The following is a 12,501-nucleotide window of genomic DNA, read 5'->3' as shown; positions in this document are numbered from 1 at the left end:
GTGCATGTCGAGAGGTTTTCGTAGTTGGGGGCGGGGACACGGCTTTAAGCGCAATAATTTCATGGCACGTAGGATGTTGGCCCAGTTCAGCCCTTGAGATGACTAGAAATTTGGAAAAGAGAATTTATTGCTGTCAAGCCTCAGAAATGCTTCCATAGGATGCCATTGCGAAGTGAATGTTCTGTTGTCATCATGTCAAGCCGTGTTTGTTTGGGGTGGGGGGGGGGCAGTTACTCTATTTTGACTCATGGAAATCTCCCGTTCTCCCAGACCCTGCCGCTCCACCAAAGAAGCCGCCCCGCCCCGGAGCCCCTGGCCACCCGGGCGGCCTCGCCAGCCTCAGCAGCCCTGGGGACAGCTACAACGAGGGCGTCAAGGTGGGTCCTGGCCTCCTCGGGCCCTGGCTGGATGTCCGCGACCTGGGTGCAGTCGTGCTGCAGAGCAGGCAGTGCTCGCGTGGCCGTCGGGCACAGGGCCATCTGCTCGGGCGCTGAGCCCTTCTCGGGCAGCGTTAGCACTCGAGGCAGAAACATCCTTACGGGGTGTTTTCTTTCCTGTTAGGAACACAGTCAGAGTCTAGCTTTCCAAATGCTTCTTGTTTGGATCGAGTAGAGTGTTTCTTCGGTGTAAAGTGCTAAGATCGCTTCTGGTGTAAAAAGTAACTAAGCCAACCTGCCTAGGAAGTGAGGGCCTGCTCCAGGCCCCTGCCTCAGGTCGGTGGGTGCGGCCTAATGGAGACGTGCAGAAGAGACAGGAGTGAGCAGCGTGGCTTTTCTTTGGCTCAGGAGCCTCTTACACAGCTGCCTGTTCCCGAGGTCCCTGAGTGGGGTTGGTGGCTCTTCTGGGACCCCACTGAGCCCCTGCAGAGGCTCAGGAGCAACTAGAGCTAGTTCTGCAGAGGATTTCCTCCCCTAGAGAGGCAAAGAAAGCAGTGCCCTTTCCCCATTGTGGCCCATTTAAACAGACGTGATCTTTTTACTTTCCACTAGAGGTAAAGTACCTCTCAGAAGATGCCATATTTCTCAATTCTGATATACCCACTTTTACATTTTAATAGCGCTATAATTGGGATGGGTGTCTAGGTTTGATTGGCAACATTTTTTTAGGGTACCTTTCAATGGATGGCATCTTAAAATCTGATAAATATGGTATTAGGTTAAAATAAACTTTGTTTTACCAATAACCACAGTGTATGAAGTATCTTCTCTGTGCAAGTGCTATGACAGAAACTTTTCAATGTATTTTAAATCCTCACGTCAGCCTCACAGAATTGCTCTGCCAAACTTCCAAGTGAGACAGCCAAGGTTCAGAGAGGTTAAACGGCTTGTCCAAGGTCCCCCGCTGCTGAGCAGCTGGACCAGCTCTGAAATAGCCCACTGCCTGCCTCCTGAGCAGCTCCTCTCAGGCAGCCGCCTCCAGGCAGCCGCCGGCCTGACGTGGCTGGATGGAAAGCATCGTAGTCTCTGAAGAGGGAGAGTGTCAGGGTTGGGGCCGGGCCAGGGCCTTGTCCGGGTGCTGGGAAGAGGCAACCTGCAGCTCGGGAGGCACGGGGTTGCTGGGTGTAGCTCAGGAAGTGGCCACATGGGGCGTGGGCCAGCGCTGGCGGGGACTGGCCCGCTCTGTGCAGGGCGTCCTGCAGTACGGCTGATTCCTCAAGGTGGAAGTCGAGGCTTCTGGGCCGGAGGTGCCCTGCCGCGCTGGCTCTCAGGGGCACGTGCAGCCTGTCGGCTCCCGGCAGCCAGGGCCAGGTCTGGAGCGTGCTGGTGGCCTGCGTCCGGCCGCTTCCCGGCTTGCTGGCTTCCCAGGCCTCGGGGTGCCCCTGGCGACCCGGGGCGAGGCGCAGAGGAGGGGGAATGTGCTTTTCCAATACAGTTTCTTCCTGTAAACTTTTAAAAGGGAGTAGTGGGGGGTTAGGTTAATGGAACTTTTTTCCATTTTCATAAGCTACCTGAACTAACTTCAAAATGGCTTGTGTCACAGTCAAAGACCCACTTTAGAAGATCAGATGCCAGCTTAGAATTCAGACATAGATTCATTTTTCACAGTAGAAATAATATAATGAATAAATACAAGGGGGAAATACCCTTTATAATAGTTTTAGCAAGTAGGAATCTTAATAAAAATACTACAAAGATGCTACTTAAAAGCATGGGGAGTGGATGTAGCTCAAGTGGTTAAGCGCCCCCTTCCCACGTGGGCGGTTCCTGCTGCAGTTCCTAGTAGTGCCTCATAAGGAAAAAGGAAACAAGGAGCAAAAACCAACGTAAAAACCAACTCAAGGGAGCCGATGTGGTTCAGTGGTTGAGTGCCGGCTTCCCACAAATGAGGTCCCGGGTTCAATTTCTGGCCCCCAGTACCTCAAAAAAAAAAGATTTTTAAATAATAAATGTGAAATAAATGTCTCTACCTCTTCACTGTCCATCTGCTGGAGATTATCGAATCCAGCCTAAAAGAACAATAATGTTTTTAATACAGAAATGCTTGCTTTTAACTATGTATAACTAAGTTAATTCTTCCAAAGGACGTTTAGCCAGAAATCAGTCTGTTTTTCCTTGGTGACTTTATGTTCTGGTTCTCTGTTATCTGAATCTTTAGCAACATCTGTGGCTAGAATTGGCCACATACCTATAGGTAGTGATTTATAGTAATACTCTGCCAAGGTGTTTTAAAGTTGTCAAGCTCCAGAACATAGAAAACAATAATATTTGTTACCAACCTCACCTTTACTTGTGGAATTTCACTGTGAATAGTCCCTAGAAGCAGGTTGGCAGTCTCCTTCTATCACAAGTTCAGGCAAGCGATAAAGTACAAAAGAATAGAAGGGTTGAATAGGCTAAAATAAACCGTTCTCCAGCTCTGAGAATTTTAGAATTGTTTCAACTCTTCTTGATGGAACTCTGCCTATTTTCCTGAAAAAATCTGGCTTCCTCCTCAAAAGCCCTTGCCTGTCCATGCTGATGCAGTTTGAATTGGCTCATCCTTCCAGACTCATCAGGGAACACACCACAGTCCTCAGCACAGAAAACCAGGCTTGACGTGGGGATGAGTTAGCCCCGATTCCCCAGTGCCCGGGAGAGAGCAGTGTGCTGAATGTAAGACATTACGAAACTGCTGCGTGGAAGGGCGAGTTCTAAGAGAGGAGAGCTCCCATCCTGGCTAATTCGGCCTCCGTGAGAGGAAGCTCGCCCTTGTTGGAGCTGGAGAGGGAGAATCACTGACCTTCTGAGTTTAAAGGAAGGAACCTACCTATAATAATAGGTTCAAAGAGGAATTTTTGTTTTGCTTTGTTTTAAAAGTAAGTTCCTAATGTCTTTAAGCACAGCCCCAAGCCAGGAATCTCTATTATGGTAATATGGTCAGGTGACAGGTGTATTTCCAAGGGCGTTGGGGGGGTGGCCCAGGGGGTGCACAAATGTGCATTGAGGGCAAGTAATTTCTCCCTAAGAGCATGGAAGTCAGATGGGCAGTTTCCAGGGATGAGAAACAAGTATACGGCTTCTTTCTTTTTAAAGACCGTAATCCTGTTGATTCTTGCCCTGCTTGCCAGATTGTTACTGTTACTCTCAAACTTTGCATGTTGTTTTCCTCATGTATGCATAAAAGACGAGCACGGGTGCATGGCAGAGCTCTTCATCTAATATGCTGGTGTACGGAACAAACGGCACAGCAAGGATGCTTCGATAACCTGTGAACGGGAGCGCCCAGGCAGGCTTTGAACAGGCTCCTTTTTGTTCTGCTCATGTGTTTTTATGGGGGTTTTGTCTGCTGCCTTTATTAATATTGTTTTTCTTTTTTCCCTCTCTCTGATAAACTTCTTTAACTTTTCCTCACCTCCCGTCCGACCGTAGCCATGGAGGGTAAGCACATGTGTGTCCGTGTGTCTGCTCAGCTCTGTTCAATCCCATCTGTCTCTCTGCATGTGACTCTGGACGGGAAATCAGGAAGTCCAGAGTGAGGGCACTTTGCTGGTTCATCGCCTCTCGCCTCCACCAGAAGCCAAAAACTACGTTCATGTTTTCTGTTTCATACCCAGACTTTGGAACCACCAAGAAGAGCATTAATCTGTCCCAAGCTCCTCAGCAAAGTCTGCCCGAGGGTTCAGAAAAGGATGCTGACAGTTTAGACCGAGCGCTGGCCACAGACCCATAGACAGACTGTTGTGTGGTGTAACTGAGTCCTTGAAAGCATCCAGAGTCCCTTCTGTGCCCAGTGCAGTTCTAACGGGCTTGAAGGATCAGTGCTGTTGAAGATTTGCCACAGGCCCCTGTGTTGACGGCCAGCCGGCTAGAGCCAGTTCCAGCGCTCGGCACTGTGGCCAGCTAACGCTCCCCGGGGCTCGTGTGCCGCCAGGTCCCCGGGTGGGCACGCCCACCTGCAAGACCTCCTTCCACCTTCACGCTGACTCCTGCTGAGGCAGGAGGCCCCACGGTCCTTCCGTGAGTTAGTGCAGAGCTGGGCTGAGGCCAGGCATCTGCGAGGAGGGACCGCGCCCTCTGCGCGTCTTTAACTTCAGCAGCTGTCTGCTAGCAGAGGGGAGCCGTGTAAGGAAGACCCCGTGGTCAGCTTTTACCATTGCAGAAGGAACGCGTCTTTCCTTTTGGTGGTTTGAAGGCAACCGAGCTGAGCCATATAGTTTTAACTGCAGAATTCAAACTAAGTGAAAAATCTTAGTCTCAGTGTAGAACGTGCCCTTTAGCCAAGTAACTTTCTCTGAAATCTGGTCAGTCCTCAGAGAGATGCAAATGTGTGGATTCGTCTTCCTCTTGTGGGGAATGATTTCTCAGGGCACAGTGAATCACTTCTCTGGGTAGTCAGTGTAGCCTGTGTGATTCCATCTCACTTCCTTTAACTGAGCTCAAAGTTAGAAAAATTACCGACCCATTTGTTTGTCACCTGGATGAATTACTTTCCCATCATCCTTACATGGAGTTATATTTGGCACAAACAAGTAATTGAATTGTGATCTTATCTGCTTTGATCTCTTTTAAAGGGTCATTCTGATTTAATTGCAGTAATATCTCGCCATCTGCTGGAGAACAGAAAAATAACTCTTCTGTATTGTCAGCTTCAGCCCCAGGAAATCAGCCCTCCTCCTACTGCCAATCTGGACCGGTCCAATGACAAGGTGTACGAGAACGTCACAGGCCTGGTGAAAGCCGTCATCGAGATGTCCAGCAAGATCCAGCCAGCCCCCCCGGAGGAATACGTCCCCATGGTGAAGGTAACAAGCAGATCTCACCGCCCACCCCCGGAAAGCGCTCCTGTGGCGAAAGCCACCGTGCCTTTGCTCCACGGGCTCCAGGCCACCTCTCGAAAGGCACCTGGTGCTTTGCGAGGCCGAGCGCTGTGTGAGGACCGAGGTCGTCAGGGACCGCTGTCCTGCTGTACTTTCTCCCTGTCACAGATGGTGCCGGGTAGTCTTTTTCTAAGTATTGCTCACAAACATGATCTCGAGTGAAAAAAGCAAACTGCAGGAGAGAAGTTAGGGAGCAGAGCTGGCTCAAGCAGTTGAGCGCCTCCCTCCCACATGGGTGGTCCCAGGTTCGGTTCCCAGTGCCTCCTAAAAAGAAGACAAGCAGACAGTGAGCATAAACAATGGGGAGGGGAATAAATACATAAAATAAATCTAAAAAAATAAAAAAAGTTACAGTATGGTCCATTTCGGTAGTTTAAGAAACATGCAAAACAGTCCTGTGTAGGGCCGTATGAGAACGCTAGTTATCAGCTCAGAATGCTGCCCCTCTGAGGAGGAGGTGGCTGAGGAGAAGTTCCTTGTGGGGTTTATCCGTGTTGTGTTGCTTATGCTAAGGAGTGGGCACGTGGAGCTCACTTGTTCTGTTAAAGTGAAAAAGACAAAACAGGCCCCTAGACTCACATTTTCCAGATTGTGTTCAGTGGGATGGTGGTCCCCAGAAATAGTAAGAGAAGCTTTGTGGGAAAAGGATGCTGCTAGATTCGAATACAGACAGGGACCGCCTGGCACGGGAGCTTTTCCTTGGAGTGCCGTGATGCCCGGGCATGGCACGTGCACGCAGAGTGGCGGCCACATCGTCAGCGCCACCAGCATCCCCGGACTGGGTGCGCGGAGGCGGTTAGGGGAGGTTTTATGTTGTATAGATGTTACCACAACTTAAAAAGAGGACTGCGAAGCTTGGCTTTTCCACTGGTGTTTCTGAAACGTACTCGACTGCACTTTTCCTAGCTACCTCTCAGTTTTGGAACTGCTTTTTATAGCCCATCAGTTTGGAGAATGCCACTCGAAAGTTTTGATGTTTCTCCAAGTTCACAGATAATCCATTCTATTTCTTTTCTTTTTTTTAAATCTGTATTCCATAATTCTTAAAACAAGTTCTTACAGAGTGAACTTGCCCAAACCCACAGGCAGATTTAAAAATAATAGCTCAACACTATGCACGCAGTGGGAATTTTGTCTACTGTATATCAAGATTCTTTATGGTAATAAATAAAAGCTACTTTTTTAACCATATTACGTTAGCCAAATGACACTCTTTTTTTGTGTGAGCTGATCCAAGTATAAATAATGTTATCCTTTTCTTTCCAGTTTTACTCATATGATGTGTATAATCTGCTTTGTCATTACCTACTTCTGTTACATACTTGACATTGGTAAAACTTAAAATTACAGTATTTTAAATCTTAGTTTGAGTTGACCCCTTTTGTTTATTTTACAACCAGCAAGGCGTGGGTGGGGGAGTTGTGTTTTTCTCAGTGTGCAGAGTAGATGGAGTACAAGGATCAGCTGGGGTCTGCAGCCAGGCCACCACCTCGCCAGTGGGGGCGGCTCCAACGTCCTGGGTGCTGCCCCTTGAGGCTCCCAGGAGCACCCAGCAGGGAGCATGCGTGAGGAGAGGTGCTGCCACTCAGAGCTGCTGTTGCTTCTCTTAACGGATGTCGGCAGGGATTGGCACTTTAGAACTGCTTAGAAACAGGAGGAGACAGAAAGGAAAGCAAAGCGGGTCCCCATCCTGCCTTCCTCCCTGGTGTCTGTGACTCTGCTTCTCTGTGCCCCCTGAGCACCTGCTCTTGGACCCATTCTTTAGTGTGCTAGAGCAACCTGGGGATCTGGGAATCTTTGGGAGGAAGAAAGAGCCTCATGGCTTACAAGACTGGACTCAGCACTGAAGAAAAGGAAGATAGACATTTTCCTGAAAACTGGTGAAAAAGAAACAAAGGTATATAATGAAAGGAAAGCCTGTCAGTGTTGGCCTGTCCTAGTCGAGTTCCTCTGTGCTCATCCTGGTTGTGGTTCTCATCTAGGAGGTCGGCTTGGCCCTGAGGACACTCCTGGCCACCGTGGACGAGACCATCCCCATCCTGCCGGCCAGCACTCACCGAGAGGTAGGGCCCGGGCTCCTCCTTGCTGCCCTCTCCCAGGCCCAGAGAGGCTCAGCGGCCCATCCACACCCAGCGTAGCAGGGGTGGCGTGATGCCGAGGGCAGCTGATCCGTCCACACCAGCGGGTGCCCGACCCCGGCCGCATCCCAGGTCGGGGACATCCAGAGGGTGTGGCCTGCCTGCAAGGACTCTGCTGTTCACCTCCGAGGCAGAGCATGCAGTGCAGACAGCAGCTCCCGACCCGGGCTCAGCCTGCTAGCAGGTCCCCTGAGCACTTTGCCTCGTCCCTCACCTGGAGGGGCGCGGCCGGGAGGATGGATGCGCACGCCCGGCTGGCACGTGAAGCTGTTGCCGTGACTGGCGCTCACTGAACAGGGTGGGAGAGGACTGGGATCTCCCTCCTGGAAGAATTAGGTTAGAGTGTACTGGGTAATAATGGTTTCCATTTAAAGTAGTGATAGGGAAATTCTTCTGAAATCAATAAAAGTGTTAAAATTTTAAAGGAAGTACTGTCTCCCAGCAGCAATGCAGCAACACAGCATTCTTTCCACTTTGTGGCAGTCTCACTGCATTTATATGAATAGAAGCTTACAGGAAGTGCCTGTGCTCACACATGTCGCGTGCTGCAAAGACGCAGGCACGAGGGCGCTCCCTGGCTGAGACCCAGCGTGAGCGAGCAGGCACATCCCACCAGCCAGGCCCCTGCCGCTCTGGCCTCTTCAGTCTCTTCCCCTTCGACCGCAGCTCTCCACTCTCCTACTTCGTCTGCCCTCAGCAGGCACTACCTTTTATTTGTTTTTGGTTTGTTTTTATGTGAAAATAACTTGAAATTTACAGAAAAGTTACAACAGTAGTACAAAGAACTGGCAAATCTCCTGTCCCCAGTTTCAGCACTTTTAGTGTGTTAGCTTGCATTCTCTCCATTTATCTGAATGCTCATCTCCACACGCACGCACCACGGCCACCCACACACCGTGGCTGGCTTCTCCTGGCCAGGGGCCCTCATGTGCAATGGGGTTTCAGCTTGTGTTTTCTCAGTCCAGGCCCTTCCGGCTCCCGCCCACCACGCGGTTTTCGCGTTCCGGGCCTTGACGTTGGTGCGGTGCTTTCATCTAACCTGCGGGCAGCTCCACGTTCATCACCAACAGTAACGACCTTCCCTGGGTGCACGGCCCAGCGCCCAGCCCGGGCGACACGCGGGTCGGTCTTGTGTCTCCTCGGCCTCCCTCATGTGCGCCGTTCCTCAGCGCCCGTCATCTTTCGTGACATGGACGTTTGAAGAACATTCCAGCTGTTCCTAAAGCGGGGCTGCGGCTGCTCTGTCAGGGCGGGTGTCCCTCAGGCCAGCAGCACTGCACAGACAACGCCAAGTACTGGTCAGGGCGCCATGTCGGGGGCGCATCCCCAGCACCCGCCGCTCCCCGGGGATGTTGGCTTGGGTGACTGGCACAGCTGCTGTCGGTGGTTCCTTCACAAATGGCATCAGTTTATTTGCACAGATGTAACAATCCTTTGGGAAATGCAGGACTGGTTGCCACAATATAAACCTTAAATTTCTAGACAGTTGATGGATTCACTGATTCACCTGCTTCTTAGGGGTTCTGATTGGTTTTCCCCATGAGCAAGGAATTTTGCCAAAGTGTGGAAATTCTATATTCCAGAGACAAGAATGGCACCCTAACAAATTACTGTTTTGCAGACCATTTGTAAACTATTACCTTAACTGATAAAGCCCTAAAATAATCTCTCCATCTTCCCTGATTTCTTCTTTGCACAAATTGAACTGCTCCCCCATGTAAATTCTTAAGAAGAGCCCTTCCCTGATCCTGCTTCTCCCTTCCGCCGGCCCTTCTCTCCTGCTGTCTCCACCGAGCCTCCCAACAGGGTGGCTGTCCCCAGGGCCCTCCAGCTCTCCCTTGGTGGCCATGCCCGGCCCCTGGCTCTGGGCTCCTCTGTCTGCTGTGACTGCCCTCCTAGGGTGGCAGAGGCCTCCTCATGGCGGATTCGGGGCTGTCCTCCCGTGGCCACTCAGCCCACCCCTCCCTCCCTGAGGCTCTCCCCCAGTCTCTAAGCCTTCCCCGCCTCCTGCTGAGGCTCCTCCCCACAGCCCTGCTGGGCTGAGCCCCCAAGCGCGCTGCCTGCTCTCTTAGAGAACACTTCCCCTCAGGAGCTCTCGCCTGCTCACCTCGATGCACACGTCTCAGGCCGCCCGGATCTGTGCTTTTAGTGGAACGCCTGCCCATGCGTGTGCCCGTCGCCAGGGCGCTGTTAGGTGTCTGCCTCAGCAGGGCCGTCTCCTTCTCCTTGCTTGCTTTCGAAGTCGGGCACCCTGCCGTGCACTCACCAGCCTGACCCCATTCCCCCAACTCACACAGCTTCCACACTGCCACCAGCCATCTACCTCGGCTGTGTCACTTCCCTTCCTAAAATCTCTTATGCCTCCCCTTTGCCAAGTTCAGCAGATGAAAGTCAATTTGGCATATAAGCCCCTTCACAGTTCGGACCCAACCTACTTTTACAGTCTTGTTTCCCATGTCTGCTCATCTGTGTGCCTTTGTGTAATCGGCCTCAAATGCCCATCCACTTCGTCTCTGTCTGGTAAATTCCCATTGTCCTTTTGGGACAAATATAAGTGGCTCTTTGCCTGTGAAGTCTGTCTGACTCTTTCAGGCAGAATGGATTGCTCTCTTCTCTGGATGATTTTCACAGTGGGTTATGGGTCTTCTCTGTGTGGCTCTCCCACAGGAGGCTGTGAGTACAGGCACACCTTTCACTTGTGTGTCTGCAACACCAAGTGCCTTGTATGTGGTGTGGTCAGTAAGTATTGAAAGAGCAGACAGATAGGGCTGAACAAACCCAGTTTGTTCAAACTGGTTGAACAAACATGAGCAGGGCCGTGAGACTAGCCAAGCAACTCTAATCCCTTTGGGGCAACATTTGTGTTTTCTAGCGTCTTCCATTGTTGCCCCCAGTGATCTTCTAAACTCTGAATGATTTAGAAGATTCTGGTTTATATCAGCACAGGACAGATGTGTCACATGACATCTATAAACCATCATTTGCCTAGCAAAGAAAGGTCTTGGGAGGCAGTTGTCATGGGTAGAAAGGCCGCAGACTGGACATCAAGCCCAGGTTTGTGTCCTGCACTGGAGACTGACCAGCGGTGTGGCCTTCGGTGCCTCACAACCTCACAGCTCTCCACCCCTGCGTGTGTGGGTTTGGACTGGGTCGTCTCTGGGGTTTGGCCAAGTTCTTAGGATTCTATTAACCAACAAAAGCCCTGCCAGTCATTGAGACTAGTAAACTGAAACCTAGACTGCAAGCAAAGCAGGGAATCGGTGGGACATAGTGTCGAGGGCTTTTAAAGGAAGGAACGGTAGGATGTGGCTGTGTGTGTGTGTGCACTTCAATGACTGACTTCCTAGAGGAAAGATTAATTTTACATCCCGCTTCCTCTCAAGAACACTTGTTTAAGGGAAAGGCAGCTCCTCTCCGGGAGGTACTTACAGGAAGGGGTGTGGGAACGCCCCCGGAGAACCCACTGGGAGCTGCACCCTCACCGCCTCCTGTCCTTGCAGATCGAGATGGCCCAGAAGCTGCTCAACTCCGACCTGGGAGAGCTCATCAACAAGATGAAGCTGGCCCAGCAGTACGTCATGACCAGCCTCCAGCAGGAGTACAAAAAGCAGATGCTCACGGCCGCCCACGCCCTGGCTGTGGATGCCAAAAACCTGCTCGACGTCATTGACCAAGCTAGACTAAAGATGATCGGGCAGACGAGGCCGCACTGAGCCCGCGCGAGGAGCCCCTTCCGGACACAGCCCTGCTGGAAGATGGCCCCGGCCCCACCGGCAGGGGGAGTCAGCCCGACGCCTCAGCCGCTGCCCTCCCAGCACCGCCGCACTCCCAGCGCCGGCTGTTTTGACTGACAGTGGGTTGAAAATCTTCTCTCTCATATAAGTTTAAACCCACGTTTTGATTTGGGTTGTTTTTTTGTTTTGTTTTGTTTTTTCTTAATCATGATGTTCAGACAAGTCTGGGATCCAAAATGTGGCATATTCTGAAAATGAAAATTGTACCTGAGAAGCTTTTAAGAATCATAAAGAAGTGTTTATTGTTCCCATTTAGGTATGTTTTAGTGGAAATGGCCAAGGAGTTACATGTTAATTCTGAATTGCCTAAGCTGCATATTGGAAGAAAATAGTGTGAAGTGAAGAATTCCAGGAAACCCAGGGGGCTGATAGTCTTTTGCCTACCAGAGAATTATTATCCAGACTGGAATTTTCTGTTGTTGTTAGACCATCCTTCATTTGCAATATGCTAATACCACTTTACAAAGAAAGAATATAAAAGCTATATTTTGAAGACTTGAGTCATTTCAGAAGAAAACTACAACCCTTTCCATCTTTCCTGCCTTTTACTTTCATGTGGATACGTGAAGCATTTGGTTGGAAACTAGCTGTATGTAGAACACAACTAAAAACTCTTCGTCTTTTTTCACCAGAATAATGTGCCAGTTTTTTGTAGCAATGTTACATTTCTCTTGGAATCAGAAATGCTTTGTGCCAGAGCACCTCCTGACTGGCTAAGAAGCCGTTCCGTAACCATCCCTGTTTTCCATTTTTATATAATTTATAAAGAAAGATTAAAGCCATGTTGACTATTTTACAGCCACCGAGCTGACTAACCCTTCATTGTGTCTGTCTTCCCAGGAGAGAATTCTACAAAACAGAGGGATTTGGTTTCCTTTTGATGTCTGGTTATACCATCCATTCTGTTAAATGATAATTTTGAAAAATATGCCCTCCCTTTAGTTTGTTGGGGGATATAAATTATTCTCAGGAAGAATATAATGAACTGTACAGTTACTTTGACCTATTAAAAAGGTGTTACAGTAACATCCTTGGTGTCATAGCCTTCCTTCGGTTCTATTCCTGCAAACCAAGTTTTGTAGGTGAGTTGTCAAATAAAAATAGCATACAGGAAAACTCTCAATCATTAGTTCCTTTTCTCTCTTTGGCTTCTAGGCAGTTAAGGAGTTCACCAGAGAAGGATGCCCCGATATAAGTCAACCTTTTCATCCAGTCTTCCCTTATTAAGTGTTCATATATGAAAGAATTCCCTTGGCAGGCTTGGTTTTGTTGT

General features: G+C 49.9%; 1 protein-coding gene across 30 annotated transcripts in view; it reads left to right on the top strand.

Annotated features, from left to right (window-relative positions):
• The window catches only part of PTK2 (protein tyrosine kinase 2), a 327,553-nt gene extending 315,299 nt beyond the window's left edge, over nt 1–12,254 (top strand). For 26 of the 30 annotated variants that reach the window (XM_071208058.1, XM_071208056.1, XM_071208065.1 and 23 more), the window contains 4 exons: nt 271–377; nt 5,066–5,221; nt 7,279–7,359; nt 10,935–12,254. In XM_071208058.1, the coding sequence (XP_071064159.1) occupies nt 271–377; nt 5,066–5,221; nt 7,279–7,359; nt 10,935–11,147 (557 nt within the window). In that variant the 3' untranslated portion in view covers nt 11,148–12,254. Of the gene's footprint in view, nt 1–270; nt 3,858–5,065; nt 5,222–7,278; nt 7,360–10,934 lie in introns of all 30 variants that reach the window. The other 4 variants (XR_011645712.1, XR_011645713.1, XR_011645711.1 and 1 more) reach the window with 1 other exon arrangement.
• The last annotated feature ends 247 nt before the right edge of the window (nt 12,255–12,501 follow it).

This window comes from Dasypus novemcinctus, chromosome 14 (assembly GCF_030445035.2).
Source record: "Dasypus novemcinctus isolate mDasNov1 chromosome 14, mDasNov1.1.hap2, whole genome shotgun sequence".
Classification (NCBI taxonomy): domain Eukaryota; kingdom Metazoa; phylum Chordata; class Mammalia; order Cingulata; family Dasypodidae; genus Dasypus; species Dasypus novemcinctus.
Note: the sequence above shows the minus strand (reverse complement) of the source record. Positions and strands in the feature narration are given on the sequence as shown.